We start from the raw sequence: 18595 nt of genomic DNA, 5'->3' as shown, positions 1-18595 counted from the left end.
CGTGGCGGGAGTAGTGTCTGTCCGTCCGTCCGGGCCCCAGAGCGGTGCCCGGCCGTCGCGGCCACTACTGCTAACTGGTGCTGTTACGGGCATTCCTCTCTCTCCGAATGTGCTCTCCCCTTCTTTCCTCCGCGACGAACTTGCCACCTGGCCCCAGTGAAAAGCACGCGTGAAGATTTCTGTGATGCGGTGCGCACGACTCTACCTTTTAGGATCTGATTCAAATCTGGGTTCTGCTGTCACCGAGCTCTGACCTCGAGCAGCGTGTCCCTCCCAAACCCCTCCCCTGTTGCCTGTTCTGAACCCCGAGGGTGGGTAATGCTTCCCGGTGGGGGGGTCACATGTAGGGAGGGATTAGGGAATATTATTGCCCGGATGACACCCAGGGGCGGCCTGGCACGTAGTAGGTGCTGACATGAGGCTGGCTGCTGCCCCCTTGCCCTCTGACCTTCAGTGACCCCCCCCACCTTTGTTTGAACCCCTGGCCGTTTCCTATCTACAAGGGTTATCTGGTCTCCTGGCACCGTGTTCTGCTCACGCCTTGGCTCTCTTATGTGACCTGAGTCCGTGCCATCCCCGAAGGGTGGAGACCAGCTTTGTGCTTCCAGACCCATCTCGATGTTTCCAGTCCCTCGGCTCGTAGTGGGCTCCAGATGGCGGGGTGGGTGGGAACAGCCAAACCCTCCACCGTTGAAGTCCCTTGAGGTGGATAGAGCTGGGGTCTCTCTTTTTTTGCAGCATCAGCCTCCGAGAGTTGAAGACCATCTTACCCCTGGTCAACTTCAAAGTGAGCAGTGCCAAGTTCCTCAAAGATAAGTTTGTGGTAAGTTCCCTAGCTTGGCTGGCCTGGCGATTTTGTGAACTTGGGGTCGCTTGGCCTTTGAGCCCCATGGAATGGTGGCCAGGAGGAAGCTTACCTCCAGCGGCATCTGTCCCAGTGCAGACAGACCTCGTGAAGGTGGCAGGACCCTGTCCGCAGTCCTAGTCGAGGTCGTCCTCCACGGACGGCGTGTGCTGGGCTGCCTGACTTGCTCCCACCAGTACGCCTGTCTCTGTCCTCACCGCCCTGCAGCCTACTTTCCTTCAAGTAACACCAACAAATGTGTTTCTTCTGGAAAATACTACGAAAGGTTCCTTATGTAGGCTCTCAGGGGCATGGTGTTTTGTCTCCAGGTTCTCCTAATGTAGTTGTCTGAGTTGGCTCCTCCCTGGCCCGCCCTCCCACTTCCCCCCCACCAGCCCTCCTCCCTCCCATCATTCGGTTGGGTTGTGGTCTGGTGAATTAAGCTCTTGGTAGATCGGTACCAGGTTAAGTCTTTCCATGAGTGATGACGCAGGATAGGGCAGGTGGGACCTTCCCGAACGGGGTAAAGATGGATTTGATGTGTAGGCCCCCTGACCGGTGCTTAGAGAGATCCCGACTCCTTTAAGGAGCCCAGGGACACTCTGTCTCTCTAGCTCGAGTTGTAGACTCATGTGGCCTTGCCCGTGGCAAGCCCAGTCACAGGCTTCCTTAGCCAAGAAAGCACATTCATTTTTGCACCAGTGAGCTGTTGGAAGAGTGAACCCATTTTGTGGCTATCAGGCCATCTTTTGACCTCCCTGGAATGTTCTTACTATTCTGAGAAGGCAGAAACAGAGATAGGGAGACACTTTCCCATTCAAAGTCCTATCGTGGGAATCTTGTTCTTGATCAAGGCTTTCCTGAGCTGGTGACACGTAGATGTTACTGGTTTGGTTTTGGGGAAGTTCTAGGGAGGGTGGTGGTGGTTTTCCCATTTTACAGTTGAAGAAACTGAGGGTCAAAATGGATCGGGTAAATTACCCAAAGCCATTAAGCAATGCAGGGGACAAGCGTTGACTAGAGTTGAGCTCTGTCCCCCTCCAAAGGCTTGGTTGGTTTTCCCATGCTTTTAGAATGACCCTAGACTAGGTCTGGATTTGGAAATGTCTTCTGCCCCCAGAGGGAGGAGTTGTAAATTCCCGCTCTTGGAATTCTGGCCACGTCTCTTTCATGGTGGGGGTCAAGGGCAGGATCTTATCCAGTGGGGCCCCTGCTGGGTATGTTCTCCAGGCAGATAAATGAGGAAACCCGTGGACAGTTTGGGTCCAGAAGAAGGTGAGTTTGTGTGTAGCCACTGCTGTAGGTCAGCCGTTCTGCCTGGTCACAGCACGGTGGCATTCTTGTAGGGGACTTTCAGAGATCACATGGTCAGTTGTTTTTTTTTTTTAATTTACAGGAAATTGGTGCACACAAAGATGAACTCAGCTTTGAGCAGTTCCACCTGTTCTATAAAAAACTTATGTTTGAACAGCAAAAGTCGGTAAGATAGTTCCTGAGCAAATGATCAAGCGATGTTTTTGTTTCCCCTGTGTTTCAAAGTCCGGCATGTTCCTAAGAAACCCAGGAGAAGTGCTCAGTGTCCCTTCTCACCAAGGAAAGACAGAGTGGGAATGACCGGGACATTCTGTTTGCATCTGTTAAATTGTAGATGCCTGAGAGAGCTGTGGGGGAAAAAGGGGGGGGTGTGAGCGGGAACGGCTCTCTCATACCCTCCTGGGGGGAACGTGAGAAGTCCAGAATTGAATTGCAGCCTGTTAAAGTAGAAAAAATTCTGTTAACTCAGCTGCGTGATCTCATTGTGGAAGGAAATTTATCAAATTATTAAGACAGAGCATCTCTGGGTGGACGGATTATGTGTGTGTTCCTTCCTTTTATGCTTTTATTCATTATTTATGAGGATTTTTTTTATTAAGATAATATGCCATTTTAAAATTAAATTAAGATGTGCATACATTTTTGACCTGACAGTGGCATTTTGGGGACTCTGTTTGAGAGGAATGAGGGCACGGGGACCTAAGAATTTATTACCAGATTGTTTATTACAGCATTACTCATGCTGGCAAAATACCTGGGAGCCATCTGCCTGCCTCTCAGTAGAGAAATAGCAGAGTAAATTACAGTCCCGTCCATCCCACAGAACATTATGCTGCTGATTAAGATGCCCGAGTCCGTGTGCTTGTTGATCTGGGGGGATGTTCGTGATATTTTGTGAGCAAAGCCAGCAGCCGATTCATGCGAGGAACTAGGTCTGATGAAAACCAAAAACGGGTTATCATAATCCTCCCCATGTCTCTGTGTGTTTTTATGAAAAAAGGAAGAAGTACGGAAGGACACACTCTTCACCTCTAATGTTGATTTTGTCTGTGTATTGAAGGGGTTTGGGCAGATGGGCAGGAGAGATGATGGCATTTTTCTTTGCACACCTCCGTTTTCTTTGTCTTGTTCCAAAGAGCATATTACTTTCGCGATTAAAAAAAAAAAAGTCCCATAAGGTGTAACGCTTAAAAACTGGGGTTCAATGCAGTACCTGTAGACCTTGCTGGTGGGCGGTGTTCACCCCACAGTCGGGAGCCACTCCTGTTGGAAAAGGGCTTTGCAGGTGGCAGAGGCGGGTTCAGAGCAGAGAGGACCGGGAGCGCGGAGCCAGAGTTCTGGTTTCTCCAGCTAGCTGTGTGATCTAGGGCCAGCCACTCACCACTCTCAGCCTCCGTCTACTCATCTGTGTGATGGGGGCAGGGATTCTTGCCCCCCTGGGCTCTAGGGAGGACTGAATGAGGGCTTGGGATGGGAAGGTCAAGGGGGCAGGCATTTTTAAATGATGAGCATCTGAAAGTCACTAAAAGGTGGGGGGGCGCATGGCGGGCTCAGTTGATAGAGCACAATCTTGACCTTAGGATTGTGAGTTCAAGCCCCACAATGGGCACGGTGCCTGCTTTAAAAAAAAAACAAAAAAAACCACCATTGTTAGAAGATGCTTATTAGTTATCCTCTGAGGCCAAGAACTGGGAGCAGCATTTCCAGCCTACCTAGATTGGGGAAAAATACATTATTTTGTAGAGTAAAACATTCCACTGCATTGTGTGCATTTTCACACATCAGTTCTTGGTTTGCCAGATAGAGTAGAAAGACTCTGTAGGCTTTGGGGATTCAAAGACCTGGATTGCAGCCGCAGCTTGACCTTGACCGACCACAGGAGATTTTAGGGAAAACCGTCTTTCCCCCCTTCACTCAGCCGCCTCTGTAAAATGAAGGTATGAAATCAGGTCATTGGTTATAAAACTTTATTAAATTACATAACCTTCCTCCCCTTTTTTATATGAAAATGAATTTTGAAAAACTGCTTTAATAGCTGGTCAAAACATGTTTTTTAGGTTAAAACCTGTAAGTTTCATTGATGATCAGTTCTTGAGAACAGTGACAGTGGTTGATGACGATGCACAAGGGAAAACCAGAATAAGGACAACTGCTGTCTTATGCAATTGACCAGGGTTGAGAAAAGCTCGATTCACTCCAGATAAGTAGTTTGCAAATAACAGTTTTTATCATCGGTTGCCTTGAAATTTCAGGATGCTGTCTCAGACAGATGGCAGGCAAAGCTTGAGAATGAGGTTTGCACAGAAGTTAACGCAGCTGCCTGCCCAGGTTAGCCCAGGGTGGTCTGTTTCTACCGTGATAAAATTCCACCTAAGACCTATTTCAACCTGCACTTTCGTTGACGGTTATTTTTAAGGCTAATGTGGGTGTGTTTGGGAAGGGGGAGGGGGAGGAGAAATTTGAGTCAGATTTCTGCAGAATCCCTCAATCCTCTGGGGGTAACCCAGATTGCCCAGTTTGGGGTGAAAAAACATCTGTAACCAAGGTCGCTTCTGTTGAGCCTGCACTTGATGGGACTTGACCTAATGCTTTAAATGTTTTTAAAATGAATGGCCTACATTTAAAACTTCAGAGATTCCATATTAAGATCTAGATTTTCTGCTGCTTTTGAAAAAATACTGACACGTGGCTCTCTATGGGTCCCGAGTTCCTGGTGCGGACGTCTGAGTAGGAAGGAAGCAAGCCTTCTCTGGTTTGCCCCAGCTCCCACCCCTGAGCTCTCTCGAATAATTTCTGCTGCCTACCAGGCCCCAAAGACTTTGAATCTCCAGCACCAGAGGGCAGAACTGACTTGGAATTGGAAGAACAAAGCCCCAGGCTCTATAGGTAGTGGCCACCTTGAGAAACCTTAGCACGCTCCTGCAGGTAAACGCCCCTCCCCTAGCTCTTAGGTCAGCATGTCATTTGCTTCCTGAGCTCCTTGCTGGCAGCGCAGAGCCGAGGAAGACAACAGCTGTGTGTTCTTAGAGGCTCAGCCCGATTTCTTAGGCTCCTTTGGGGAGACGGGACTGTTTATGGTGACTGACAACCCCTGGCTTCAGCAGCAGCGATCAGCTCAGGGCCCTCCTGTTTCATCTTGCTCTTAACCCAGCTCCTCTGCCTTGGGATTTTGAGGCAAACCCAGCCTGGTATTAGTTCTCTCCTAAGTGCTTGAATACCCACCTTCCCAACTCCTGCTCCGCTACCTTCCCAAACGTGCGAAGGCCCCTGGCTTAGTGGCGCTGGGCGTCAGGCACCCGTAGGGTCTGATCAGCAGTGAGGACGGCTGGCTGATTTCCTTCTTGCTCGTGGTCCAGAACTTGAGTTTCACTGCTGTGGGATGCGGTGGTCAGTTACTGTTTGTTCCCATTTTCACCCCCTGGCCTTCTGAAACCATCTGTTCTCCGGATCCCCTGGGAGATTCCTCTGGAAATGCTTTACAGTTCTACAGTAACTGCCTAGCAGTATCCCCTTGATGCTCCTTGTTCTTTCTGTTTCCGGGCTGCGGGCATTCTAGCGTGCCTTTGCTGGATTCTGTGCGTTGGGGGCTCTCACAATTTCAGCCTGAGGCTGTGGTCTCATCTGAGGCTCAAGTGGGGAAGATCTACTTCTAAGCCCAGGAGGTTGTGGAACAGTGAGCCCCCTGCAGGTTGTAGGACTGAGGGTTCAGTGTCTTACTGGCCAGAGGCCACCCACAGCTCCTAGATGCTGCCCAAAGCTCCCTCATGGATGGGGCTGCCCTGCATGGGCACTGGCTTCCTCAAAGGCGGCAAGACAGGTGCTCGTCTCGTAGCCATAGACATAGAATCATGTACGTCCCATTACTTTTGCAAGTGGCAGGGACAGTGCAGGGCTGTGGATGCTGGGAGGAGGACATCCTGGGGCCATCTTAATAGTCTGTCTAGCAAGGGTTCCCATAAACCCAAGATTCAGAGTTGCTCTCTAGCATCATCAGCTCCCAGATGGTGTCCAGTGTGATTCCAAGAACAAGGGCCTCCCCAGCCCTGCAGGGTACCAGCAAGCAAGCATGCACAGCCTTCTGCCATCCATCGCCATCCCCCTGGGCTCTGAATGTAGGCGTCTTCTCTTGCTGGTTCGCCTGTTAAAGGAGAAAATGGCTGTAATTTTTTTAAAGGTGGCACTGATCTTGCTTTAGTGTTACCTGTGGCCGAGAGCAGCGTTGTTTCCAGACGTTCCGTCTTGTCTGTTACATGGGGTGACGTACCCCCCCAGGCTTACTGAGAGGACAAAGAGGGCTCATCGAGAGCAGTCACCGGGCAGAGTGTCCCACACACAGCTGGCCCCCACGACGGCCTGTCCTTTCCTGAGGCAGAATCACCTCGGGAGGAAGAGAGTACCGGGTGGCCTCGGTCTTCCCACTCTGTGTCCTGCTTCAACGGGACCATCTAGATCAGAGTCTGTGGGTTTCCCTGGGTGGGGGGGGGGGGGGTCCTTCACTACCTCACTGTGCTGGACCACCAGACCAGGAACCTTCATAAGAAATTCCATGCTGATAGGGGCGCCTGGGTGGCTCAGTGGGTTAAAGCCTCTGCCTTCAGCTCAGGTCATGATCCCAGAGTCCTGGGATCGAGCCCCACATCGGGCTCTCTGCTCAGTGGAGAGCCTGCTTCCTCCTCTCTCTCTCTCTCTCTCTCTGCCTACTTGTGATCTCTCTCAAATAAATAAATAAAATCTAAAAAAAAAAAAAAAAAGAAATTCCATGCTGATGTTTGAAGAAATTATGCATACTTACTACCCGGAAGCAGGAAGCACATACAAGTAAAAAGAAAATGAAAATGTCTCCCAAACCTTCTATGATGATATCTGGGATTCTGCATTTGGGAGAAAGATTAATATTTATTCTTGGAGATTGTGCATGGGTGCCAGTGTGGGGGGCATGAGTCACATTCGGTGATGGCGTTCTGCCTGCAGATTCCAGGGAATATCACAGATTATTCTGCTGGACGGTGGGTGGGGTGGGGAGTGTGGAAGTCAGTGGAGAATCTCTGGTTAGCGTTTCCTGTCAGTGTCGTTTTCGCCTTGGCCTCCTGGCACCAAGTGGCTCATGCAAGCTCCTAAGCACGGAAGGTGTAGGCTGAGCCCCAGCCTGGAGGGTGCCCGCCCCCCCCCCCCCCGCCACATGGGGAGACTCATTCCCTGAACCTCAGGTTGACTTCGACACCTCTGGGCCCTTGCTGCTGTGGTCCCCATCCTGTGGCACGGCCCCTTCCCTTGTCTCCTGGGCATCCAGTCACAGGTGACTTTTCCTCTTAGCCTTTAGTTTTCCCCAGAGAAGAATAATTTATCCATTATTTTCGGCATTTCTTCAACACATGTTTGGGCCAGGAGGACACAGCGGTTGATAAAACAGACACTTCCTCTGACCTCACGGAGCCCTGGCTGCAGCCAGAGGGTTCAAGGACGTCACCTGTAGTTACACGGGGCCAACAACATCCCAGTTTGGTACACATTGACCCTCTAACCACACACAGTGATGCTAAAATAACTTAATTGCTGTCTCTCCACTGTGTGCCTGTATCATCTGGAATATCCTTCTGTCGTTGCTGGGATGCCCTTATTTACTCTGTGTACGTCTGCCCGTGCTATATGGGCCAGTGGAGAAGGACCACGGTAGCCAGGGTCGGCATTCGGACCCCTTGATGCTCTAGTCATCTTGGAACTCCTGCGTGTCATCCCAGAGTCTGTTTCTTATGTCTGATGTGGGGTTTGTTTTATTGCCTTCCTGATGGGGTGGGCACGAGGGGTGACTGAGGTCGTGGCTGCCCTGCACCAGCTCAGAACAGGCCCTCTGAGTCCTCAGAGCCGTCCCAGCAGACCCCAGGCAAGTGGCGGAGGAGAACAGACCTCTGTCTCCCGCTGTGCGGGGACTGGCCGTGCTGAGCGCCCACAGACGTCTCCAGGGAGGTTCTGCCCCCTGCCACTGTCCCTGCATCTGCTGTTTGCTGGCCTTCCTGGGGGCTCCCCACACTCCTGTTTCTGCCCCTGTCATCACGTGGCCGCCTTGTCCTGGTCCGTGCCTGCTTCACATGTCCCCCTTTATAAGGACTCCAGTCATGGCCCTAGGGCCCGCCCTAATCCAGGAGGACCTTGCTTTCACCTGAACACGTCTGCAAAGACCCTCTCTCCAAACCAGGCCACACTGAGAATGTAGGGGAGGGATTGGGGCCTGCACAGATCACTCAAGATGTTGGCAGGTTAAACAGGACATGCTGTAACCTCTTGCATCTGTCGAATGCCGTCCCTGACATGTTTCCGCCGTCCGACTGCTGCCCCATTTCTCTGCCCCGTGGAGGGACCCGCTCCAGGAGCCCCATCAGCATCACTGTCTCACCCCCACTCCGTTTCCTGACCTCGTCCCAGCCATGGGCCAGGCCTCCCACCCCTCGGCCTTCCATCTCGTCCTCTCACCAGTGACCTCCACGCCGACAAAGCCACGGGTCCTCGGGATACGTCGCTGTCTCCTTTCTCCTCTCACCCCACCGTCTGTGCTCTCACGGTGTCCTTGGCTGCGTCTTTGATTTCTCGGCGTCCGGAGGTTGGTGCGTCCCAGGCAGGGCCAGTGCTTAGCTCGACTCTCCCATCTAACTACCTGCTTGCCTTCTCACTCTGGAGTAAGACCTCTTGATGCTTCTCCCCTCCCCCCCGGCTCCACTTCAGGGGGTACGTGTCTGGCCGCTCTGCTGGACGGGCCCAGGCATCATCTCGCTTCTGCCTTCCGCTCCCCGTGACCCCCACCGCCACACCTGCCCTGTTCCGCTGCATCTTTGAATTCTGCTTGTGTTTGTGGAAGTGGTGAGCCTTTTTGCTTTCAGTCCTTTTCCTGCCTTGCTCTGTACCCTGGGGGGAGGGAGGGAGGACGAATCCCCAAAACACATTCCCACCTGCTTCTGCCAGCAGGGTCAGCCAACGGGGGGATTGGGATGGAGATGCAGGCATGTGAGAGGGGAAGCTGCGGTGTTTCTCCCCCATGTTTTCTGGGTCTGGAAGCATCTGTGCAGGAGGGGCACCTCCTTTGCCCCAGCTGTCCACCTGGCTGAAACGGGGTGGGGCTTTTTTTGTGCTTCATTGAAAAGAAGGGGCTTTCTCCAGGTGTAAGGAGACCAGTATCAGGGTTTGGGTTTGGAAGGGATCTGGCTTTAAACACTAGGTTGGTCTAGGGATCTAAGTGGCAAGTAAGTCCAGTTCTCAAAGAGCAGGCAGGCACTGCCTCAAGTCCCGCTCTTTTTCTCTCTCCCTCTTTTTTTTTTTTTTTAAATAAAGAAATGGTTATTCTGTAAATGACACATAAATAGAAGGAAGTACTTCTGACTTTTTCTAAAAGAGTGGCTCTTAACCTTTCTGGGTGACCTACTTCTTTGAGATGTCAATTAAAGCTGTAGGTCATCTTTCCAGGGGGGAAAAAAGCGCATCCGTGCAGAGACTCACACAGATCTCCTGACGCTTCCTGGGGGCCTGTAGGTACCTTTTCTAGAAGTTTGCTTTTCCACGTGTCATCCTGGACTCCACGCAGCTTGGCAAGAGGACTGGGGAGGCTAGAGCAGGAGAACTGTTTACATCATTAACTGCTTGTTACATCCCAGCGGCTGCGTTTCCATTTGTGCCCTAATTTTTTTTTCTTTGAGATTTTATTTATTTATTTATTTATTTGAAGAGAGAGCGCGTGCATGTGCACGAACCAGGGAGAGGGGCAGAGGGAGAGGGAGAAGCCAGCTCTCCACTGAGCACAGCGCCCCGACTCTGAGCCCGGGCTCCATTCGGGGACTCCAGGATCATGACCTGAGCCGAAAGCAGACGCTGAACTGACAGACCCCCCCAGGCGCCCCTGTGCCCTGCATTTTTCCGAAAGCTTATCCAATCACAGACTCAATGAAGGACCATTTAAGTGTTGCTACCTAACCAGGAGCAGACACAGTACGAGTGTTTTTGCGTGTGTGTGCGTGTGCACGTGCGTGTGTAAGGTGTTTGGCCGGTGAGCTGTCTCCGTGAAAGCTGGCAGGAGGGCTACCGCGGGCTTCCTGGTGGAGGGGCTCCCCATCGCCACATCCACGGTCAGAGTAGCAGGCTGTGAAGGGCAGGACCAAAGCTGTCCAATATTTCTTTCTTGCTCTTGAATTTGAAGATGCAAAGTTAGCTCAGAAATCTTACAGACTTGAAATGCAGCAGTGAAAGCGTGGAAAGGGTTGCATGCTCTCTGGTGTGGGTGCTGGTCGGGACCTCGTTTGCAGAGCAGCACAGTGAATGTATCAGAGTTAGTGTGCACAGCCCATACCCGCCCAGGTGTTTCCCAGTCTAGGAGTCTGCCCACTGGAAACATTTGTGCAGCTGGACACAAGTGTTATTTATGGGCGTCCTTTGTAATATTATGGACGTCCTTTGTAATACTGAATGCAAGGGCAGAAAATCCGTGATGTACGTATTATGGAAAACTGGGTTTTCAAAGTAGCGAGGCAAGACTGTTTGAGGTGGCGGAATAATAGAGAACAAACAGCTGAAAGTTAGAGACATGGATGTAATATAAGATGTAATTAAACGACTATCCATCAAGCACCTTCTAGAAGGAAACCTACCAAATTACCGAGGTTGATTGCTTCTCAGGAATAAGACTAAGAAGAGGGTGAGGAAGACGCCTCCTTTTTGTTTACGAGTTTCTCTCATATTTGCCTATTTATAGTTCATACCAATTCTAATTTTTTAATTAAAAAAACTATTCATTTGCATTGAGCGGCTCACCTTGTCTCACGTTCTTATTTCTTATGTGTTTCTCTTTGTTTTATATTTCAGATTCTTGACGAATTCAAAAAAGATTCTTCTGTGTTCATCTTGGGGTGAGGCATCTCTTCCGGGGCCATGTTCAGGGTGGCTGTGCTGGGAACGGGTGCCCGCGTGGGGCCTCCTAGTTGGGCCAGCTGGTGCCAAGAGGGCCACCTCTGTGGGCAGCCACTGGTCTGCATGGGGACAAGGTCTCCTACTGGGGAGTTGTCTTTCCTGAGCCTCTGGCATGGATAAACAGGAACAGCAAAGGGGTCTGTGGCATGGTAGGAGGGTGGCCCAGAAGGTTCTATAGAGAAGCGTAGTATGCTTGAGGACTTGCTTTCCCAGAAAGGAGTTTGGGAAATTCCTAGTTAAGCAGCCTCAAGTGAAGTAAACTGTGTTGACACATATAAAGTGCTTCACGCAGTGTGTGGGATGGCAAAGGGCTTGTGAATAATGACAGTGGTATTATTATGACAGTGTAAATGTTGCAGGACTTGTCAGGACCTTTATTGTTCTTGTTCTCCGCCCTCCCCCCCAAGATTGATTTATTATTTTAGGGACAGTGTGAGTGAGCTGGCAGACGTTTAGAGGGAGAAGAGAGGGGATCTCAATCAGCCTCCATGCTGAGCTCAGAGCCCAACACAGGGCTCATTCTCACAACCCTGAGATCATGACATGAGTCAAAACCAAGAGGCAGATGCTCAACTGACTGAGCCACCCAGGCACCCCAGGACCTTTACTGTTGGTAGTAATTCCCCGAGTGTGGGATAAATGAAGTGTTTTGTGCTTCCCACGGCTGTCTGCCTGGGAGGAATGTTTGCCCTGGAGCTAATAGCACACAGAGCGGTGTGAGCCGTGCTGACCTAGGCCTGCTCTTCCAACCGGCCCTCATTGATGAGGACACTGGCAACTGATCCTTCTGTCCCTTTCTAAACCAGAAACCTCAGGACTGCAAAGTCCATGTGAAACAGATGGGATTTTTGTGCGGTATTTTAAGGAAAAGTCAGTGTTAGACCGTGAGGCTGGTTAGCAAGGAAGGTTACAGATCCATACAAATCCTAATTAAACACCAAAGCCTTTGAACCCGGAGCGTTTAGTCAAACGCTAAAATGTGTTTTGTCTCCTATATTTAAAAAGACTCCCCCACCAACACACACACACACACACTGACACCTTGTGAATGGTCAGGGTAAAGTACAGATTTCCCCGGAAAGCTCTGTTCTATGGAAACAATTTCCTTAGAGACCAGGGTTGCTGGTCCTGTGAGATCCCAGTGTTCCAGTAACCGTGAGCGGTCTCTACCCCGAGGCCATCTGTCACCAGGCTGCTGGCCGGGCTGGGTTGTCCCTGTATTCAGGTGAAGGCTTCCCTCCTCTCAAACAGGGAATCATCCTGACAGTGGGCCGCTGCCTGCCCCAAAGTCTGTGTTGTGTATCCTCAGGTCGAGTCTCCCCATCTGTCCAGAATCTGGGGGGACTTCATCTGACCCCCCACTCCTGCTTCAGAGCCCTTAGTGGCTTAACAGAGTCTGCACTGTGGCCTCTGAGGAGACCCTCTGATGGGCCCTGTTCACTTCTCCAGAGTTGGCTTCCCCGAGACTCCGTCCACACCCAGCCCTACCCAAGCCTGGGCTGTGTGGCTCAGGCCTGCCCCCCGCACTGCTCTCTCCCTGCACTCCTGCCCCTTCCCCCTTCTGCTGTTCGTTCTTTCGGCCTCTGCATACCTGCTGCCCTTTGCCTGAGACCCTTTCCACCTCCTGGGGAGCCCCTCTCATTCTCTGAGACTCCCCCGGCTGCCGCGTCCTCCAGAAAGCCTCCCTCGGCCCTCCAGGTCTCGACCTGGCCCCCCTCTTCCCACTGTCATCTCTCCTTATTGCACTGCGTCCCCCGAGGCCACACTCCCGGAGGTTCTCTGTAGATCCCAGAGCACGCCGGCAGCCCCGGGAGCAGCAAAATGCAGATTCCGGGCCCCCTCCCAGGTTGGGGTGCCACAGCCCCTCCTTGCATCCTCGGAGGTCGGGGGTGTAGTGTCTGTGACCTTGTGTCCCCAGAGAGCCTCGCAGGGTGTTTGGTGGCAGCTTCTGTGACTTGTGTTCTGTCTAAACTCCCTCCTTTTCCCCGAGGACAGCAACACCGACCGGCCGGACGCCTCCGCTGTTTACTTGCACGACTTCCAGCGCTTTCTCTTACACGAGCAGCAGGTGAGCGGCGCACAGGGCTGGGGAGTGGGGAGGAGCTGCCTGGGCCTCTGTCTCCCCTTCTCCCCAGCTGCCACCTCACCTGTGATTGTCTGAAACACGGGGGCTCCCTGTCCAGGGCCACCTTGGTGTCTCAGACTCTGGAAAGACAACAGCCTCATCTGGGCCCCTTTCCCAGGCGCAGGCTGAGGAAGGGGAGGGCAAGAGCCGTGCAGGGTCCGGGGGTGGTGTGGCCCCCACCAGCTGGCGTCTGCTCTTTCCCCCGGCACGTCGCACATGTCCCTTTCCCGGAAGCCTTCCCTGGTTGATGGGAAGATGGGACCCGGCAGACGAGCCTGTCAGGTCCTCTGGGGGATAAGACAGCCCTGCTGTCCCTTAGCAAATGACACATGGGCGAGTGTCCCGGGGTGTTTGTGGACAGACTGGCGGCGGAGTGAAGGGGCTTTGTGCTGGGAGGTGGTTTTCCATCAGAGTGGCTCTACCCAACAGGGCATACTGGCCACACCTGGAACCATGTTTGGTCGTCACAGCTGGCCGGGCTAGTGGCACGTAGTGAGTGGAGGCCCCGGACTCTGCTCCACGTTCTGAAATGCACGGGGCAGCCTGCCCCGCCAAGGGATTACCCAACGCCCGAAGGTCAATAGGGTTGCGGTTGAGAAACTCCCCAGTTCAACTAAGAGAAACCCGAGATCTTCTTACTAGCTGTGTGACCTCAAGCGGGTGGTTTGACCTTTCTGCTCCCCAGTTTCCTCTGTAAATGGGGACGGGAGCCCTACTTCCCAGAATTTGTCGGAGGGTAATGATCTCTGTCTGTGAGTTTGTTTATGTGCATATTCACGTATTTAATTTTTTTATGTGTTTCGCTGGAGTTGTCTTTGCTTTTTTTTCTTCCTTATTTCATTTTTTTATTTTGTTTTTGTTTGTTTGTTTGTTTGTTTTTTTACAGACTTTATTTTTTTAGAGCTGTTTTAGGTTAATAGCAATATTCAGTTCATTTACTTGTCCAAAAACTCCGTGTTGCAGACCATCTCAGACACAGAAGCGGACAGGGTGGCATCCCAGGTCACCGTGTACCCGTCACTTAGATGAAGAAATGATGAACGTGTTTCCGGTTTCATTTCACCTGTCCTCCATCTCCACACCTGGGTGCCTCCTGCCCTTCCCCCTGTTCTTCATTTACTTCCCCTTCTTCTTCATTGTTGCTGGAATATTCTAAAGCAAACCCAGACTGGATCATTTCACTTGTAAATGCTTCATTGTGTCTCTCAAAGATACACTTTTTTTTTTTAACTAAACATAACCAGAGTAGTCCTGTTGTCCCACCAATACTACCTTCTTCTTTTTTTTCTTTTAAGATTTTATTTATTCATTTGTCAGACAGAGATCACAAGCAGGCAGAGAGGCAGGCAGAGAGAGAGAGGAGGAAGCAGGCTCCCCGCTGAGCAGAGCGTCTGATGTGGGGCTCGATCCCAGGACCCTGAGATCATGACCTGAGCTGAAGGCAGAGACTTCAACCCACTGAGCCACCCAGGCGTCCCCAACACTACCTTCTTAATGTTACCCAGTGCATATCCCACGTTCAGATTTCACTGATTGTAGAGAAAATAATGAACAGAGACATATACTTTGCATAAGGTCAGCCACACGGAGGCCCAGACAAAGGCGGTAGCCGCTACGGTGCCTGATGAGTGGGGACCGAGGACATGGAGAGGCCACGTTTCCCCATGTGGGCTTGAACCAGAGTGACCAAGAGAGGGCTTATGTGTGCCCCCTGAGACGAGAGCTAAAGTGGGGTGCACTGAAGGGGCAAATGCATGGTCTGGCCATGTAAGGTGGTACTGGGTACTGGGCTCCTGGCTGCCTAAAGCAGAGAGGGGCACATGCTTTTCTTTTTTCCTTTTTTTTTTTTTTTTTTTTTTAAGATTTTATTTATTTGTCAGAGAGAGAGAGAGCATGCACAAGTTGGAGGGAGAAGCAGGCTCCCTGCCAAGCAAGGCAGCCAATGCAGGATTCGATCCCAGGATTCTGGGGTCATGACCGGGGCCGAAGGAAGACGCTTTACTGACTGAGCCACCCAGGGACCAGCAATATGCAAAATTCAAACAAAAACTTTGGGGGGGAAAACACTTATATACTCTGATGAAGTAACTGCCCTTCTGGGAACTTGTCCTGCAGAAGTAGCGGCAGAATCTTTAACAGAAATGAAAACTTGGAATTGACTTCAAGGTTCCCACTGGTGGGCTAGTTAAAGGTGCCACAGCCCAGCCCTAGAGCAGGTAAAAGGAAGACTCCAGAACTGATGTCTCTGGTTTGGCCTCGGGCTCGTGGTCAGGTCTTGGTATTCAATGGCTGAAGTCTCTGTTTCTCCACTTACGCAATATGGAGAGTCACAAAATAAGCCACTATGTGATAAAGATTTACCTCGGAGCCTGGCATGTGGTCTGTGCCCAGTGCCGACTCCCATCACTGTCCCCTTCCTTTGCTCTTCTTAGCATTTTCTTTATTATAGCTACTGGCACTTGACCCTACACCACCAAGTAGGTAGATCTTTTGTTTTCCTTTTTTTTTTTTTTTAAACCCCCAGAATATTGGTATTTGAAGCTCCTTCAGGTATAAAATTTCTTTATTCCCAGCCAGGCTAGTTCCAGGTTACACTATTTTTTAATAAATGCAAAAGCTTTGTAGGAGAAGGAAGGAGGAAACCCCTGGCTTCTGGCAGGCATCCAGGGCTGGGGAGGCGTTTGCATTAGGGAGCCTATGATTTGGGTTTCGTGTTCTCATATTCAAAGATCGTGACACCCCACGGGCAGATACACTGGCTTCTCCCCAGCCTCCTGGCTGTTTCGTGTCCCTATCCAGGTAGATTTGCAAGGGTCAACAGCAGAGGCTCAGTGTGGATCTGTGAGCCATGCACTGGCGAGAGGCTGTTTCTCACCACCTCATTTGCATCTGTCCTTACGCCTTTGTTTCTCTCTGACATCCTGGTCTGACCCTTCCCATCCAAGCACACCTGGTTTTTTAAAAGCAAATGTAGTACATTTGCTTTTATTATCCTGGAAGGCCAAGGTTTTAGAATATTCAGAATCCATAAAACATGAGTCAAAGGTGACTACTCTCTGTGTCCCGTTTCATCTTTGTGCCTATGAATACATGGGCTTTTAGGAATTAGGAGAAGAGTAGAGTTCGTTTACGCTGTGCGTTCTTTTTCTAACGGGCTCCTGTGTGTCTAAGCTCCAGAAGCTGTTCCTGACCTGCTGAATGTGTGTCTCAGACATTATCCAAAACTTGGCTGACCTTTTTTTATAAACGTTTTTTAAAAAATTATTTATTTATTTGACAGACAGAGATCACAAGTAGGCAAAGAGGCAGGCAGAGAGAGGGGGAAGCAGGCTCCCCACTGAGCAGAGAGCCTGACATGGGGCTCGATCCCAGGACCCTGAGATCATGACCTGAGCTGAAGGCAGAGGTTCAACCCACTGAGCCACCCAGGCACCCCAACTTGGCTGACTCTTTGAAAAGAGGACACACTCCGTGTCAGTTTATTTGGAACCCTCACTCTGCTCCTTACTAGTTGTGACAACTTGGGATTGTCACGTAACATCCTGAGTTTCTGTTTCCTCCTCTTTCCAATGACGACATATGACGTGCAGAGTCACATGGACTGACCGAGGTGACCGTCCAAGGAGAAGGATGGTTTGAGCCAGCAGCCGGGATCGGAGCAGTGTCTGTATACCAGAGGCTGGGTTAAATCCATAATCCCATTTCATCCGGTCTTACACAGAAACTGCAGCCAGGAAGTATTCTCATATAATAGATGAGGGGCACAGGGAGGGGGTGTAGCTTGCCAGGGTCAGCCAAGTGAGTAACCAGGCAGTCTGACCTGTGTTCAATGGCCTCTTCATGCCAATTAATGTAAAGAGCTGGCAGAGGGCAGGAGTCGGCAAACCCCGGTCGCGGGCCAAATCCGGCCCACCACCTGCTTTTAGTAAATAAAGTGTTATTGGAACACAGCCATGCCAATTTGTGTATGTTTTGTCTACGGTGCTTTTTGCAGTACAGGAGCAGAAATTTGAGTGGCCGTGACCCAAAGACTAAATTATTCAACTCTCTGGTCCTTTATAGAAGGTATTTGTGAGGCACAGAGTCACGTGTGATATGTGGCGCTTGATCGCACATGAATCTGAAATAGGTTGATATTTTGGTCTTTGGTGGGAACAGGATCCTGAGAGAGGAAGGGTTTTGCCAGTCCTCTTTCTGATGATCTCTTGTTCTCTCTCTGTCACTCAAAGGAGCTTTGGGCTCAGGATCTGAACAAAGTCCGAGAGCGGATGACTAAGTTCATCGATGACACCATGAGGGAGACTGCCGAGCCCTTCTTGTTTGTCGATGAGGTGAGTGGGCTCCTTGTCAACTCGGCTTATCTTTTTGACTCACGTCTGTGACCTCTGGAGTTTATTTTTCCAGTTCTCTTCCCTTAGAGGGCTTTGCTGGCGTCTGCCCTCCAACTGACTCTGTTGGTCGAGAGCTGGTTTTCTGCTTGGTTCTGAGTTACCACTTTCTGTCTTGCTCATCTTTCTCTACTGGGCTGTGTGTCCTGGGGCGGGCGGTGGGGGGGGGGCGGTTCTTGGCTCTGCCCAACCAGACGACGTCAGCTGCCAGGGAGTGTCTCACAACGCAGGCGTGGTGACCAGATTGAAAAGTCGATGGGACGTCTGCGTCCGCCCTGGGTGAAGCAGCTGGGAAGGTAGCGCTGAGAGGAGGCCTGGGGTACTCCTGCCTCGTGGAAGGCTGTTTCCAGGCAGCAGAGTACAGCCCTGTGCCACTCAGTCTGATTCTTTTTTTTTTTTTTTTGAGTGAGGTACTGGGGTAGGAAATTTCCTGCCTTTTCGATGTTAGGATACTGGTGATACTCTTTCTTTTTTTTTTTTTAAGATTTTATTTATTTATTTGACAGAGAGAGAGAGATCACAAGTAGGCAGAGAGGCAGGCAGAGAGAGAGGGAAGCAGGCTCCCCGCCGAGCAGAGAGCCTGATGCGGGACTCGATCCCAGGACCGTGAGATCATGACCTGAGCCGAAGGCAGAAGCTTTAACCCACTGAGCCACCCAGGTGCCCCTACTGGTGATATTCTTTTGCTTTAAGTTGGGCGGTGAGCTTACAGATATTCATGGTATTACTATGCCTTAAATCTTACGCACAGGAGGCAGGTACCTTAGTAGTATCCACTATCTCTGGATTCACATTACAAAGGGAAACATCACACCGGTGAGTGAAAGGTGTCTGTCTCTCCTGTTGTGATCTGAGCCTTCTGCCTTACAAATCTGGGTACCTGAGGCCAGGAGACCTTCCTCTGAGTTCCCGAATCAGAGCCGCCGTCTCCCCGGTATTGGCCAGACCAGAAAGATCCAGGCCCCACCCGTCCTCATC

General features: G+C 51.0%; 1 protein-coding gene across 1 annotated transcript in view; it reads left to right on the top strand.

The window, feature by feature from the left end:
- The window catches only part of PLCG2 (phospholipase C gamma 2), a 143009-nt gene that overhangs the window by 60948 nt on the left and 63466 nt on the right, over nt 1-18595 (top strand). The window contains exons 6-10 of the mRNA XM_045988172.1: nt 739-823; nt 2241-2324; nt 11000-11043; nt 13100-13172; nt 17459-17560. Of these exons, the coding sequence (XP_045844128.1) occupies nt 739-823; nt 2241-2324; nt 11000-11043; nt 13100-13172; nt 17459-17560 (388 nt within the window). The remainder of the gene's footprint in view (nt 1-738; nt 824-2240; nt 2325-10999; nt 11044-13099; nt 13173-17458; nt 17561-18595) is intronic.

The sequence above is a fragment of the Meles meles genome, chromosome 19, assembly GCF_922984935.1.
Source record: "Meles meles chromosome 19, mMelMel3.1 paternal haplotype, whole genome shotgun sequence".
Taxonomy (NCBI): domain Eukaryota; kingdom Metazoa; phylum Chordata; class Mammalia; order Carnivora; family Mustelidae; genus Meles; species Meles meles.
Note: the sequence above shows the minus strand (reverse complement) of the source record. Positions and strands in the feature narration are given on the sequence as shown.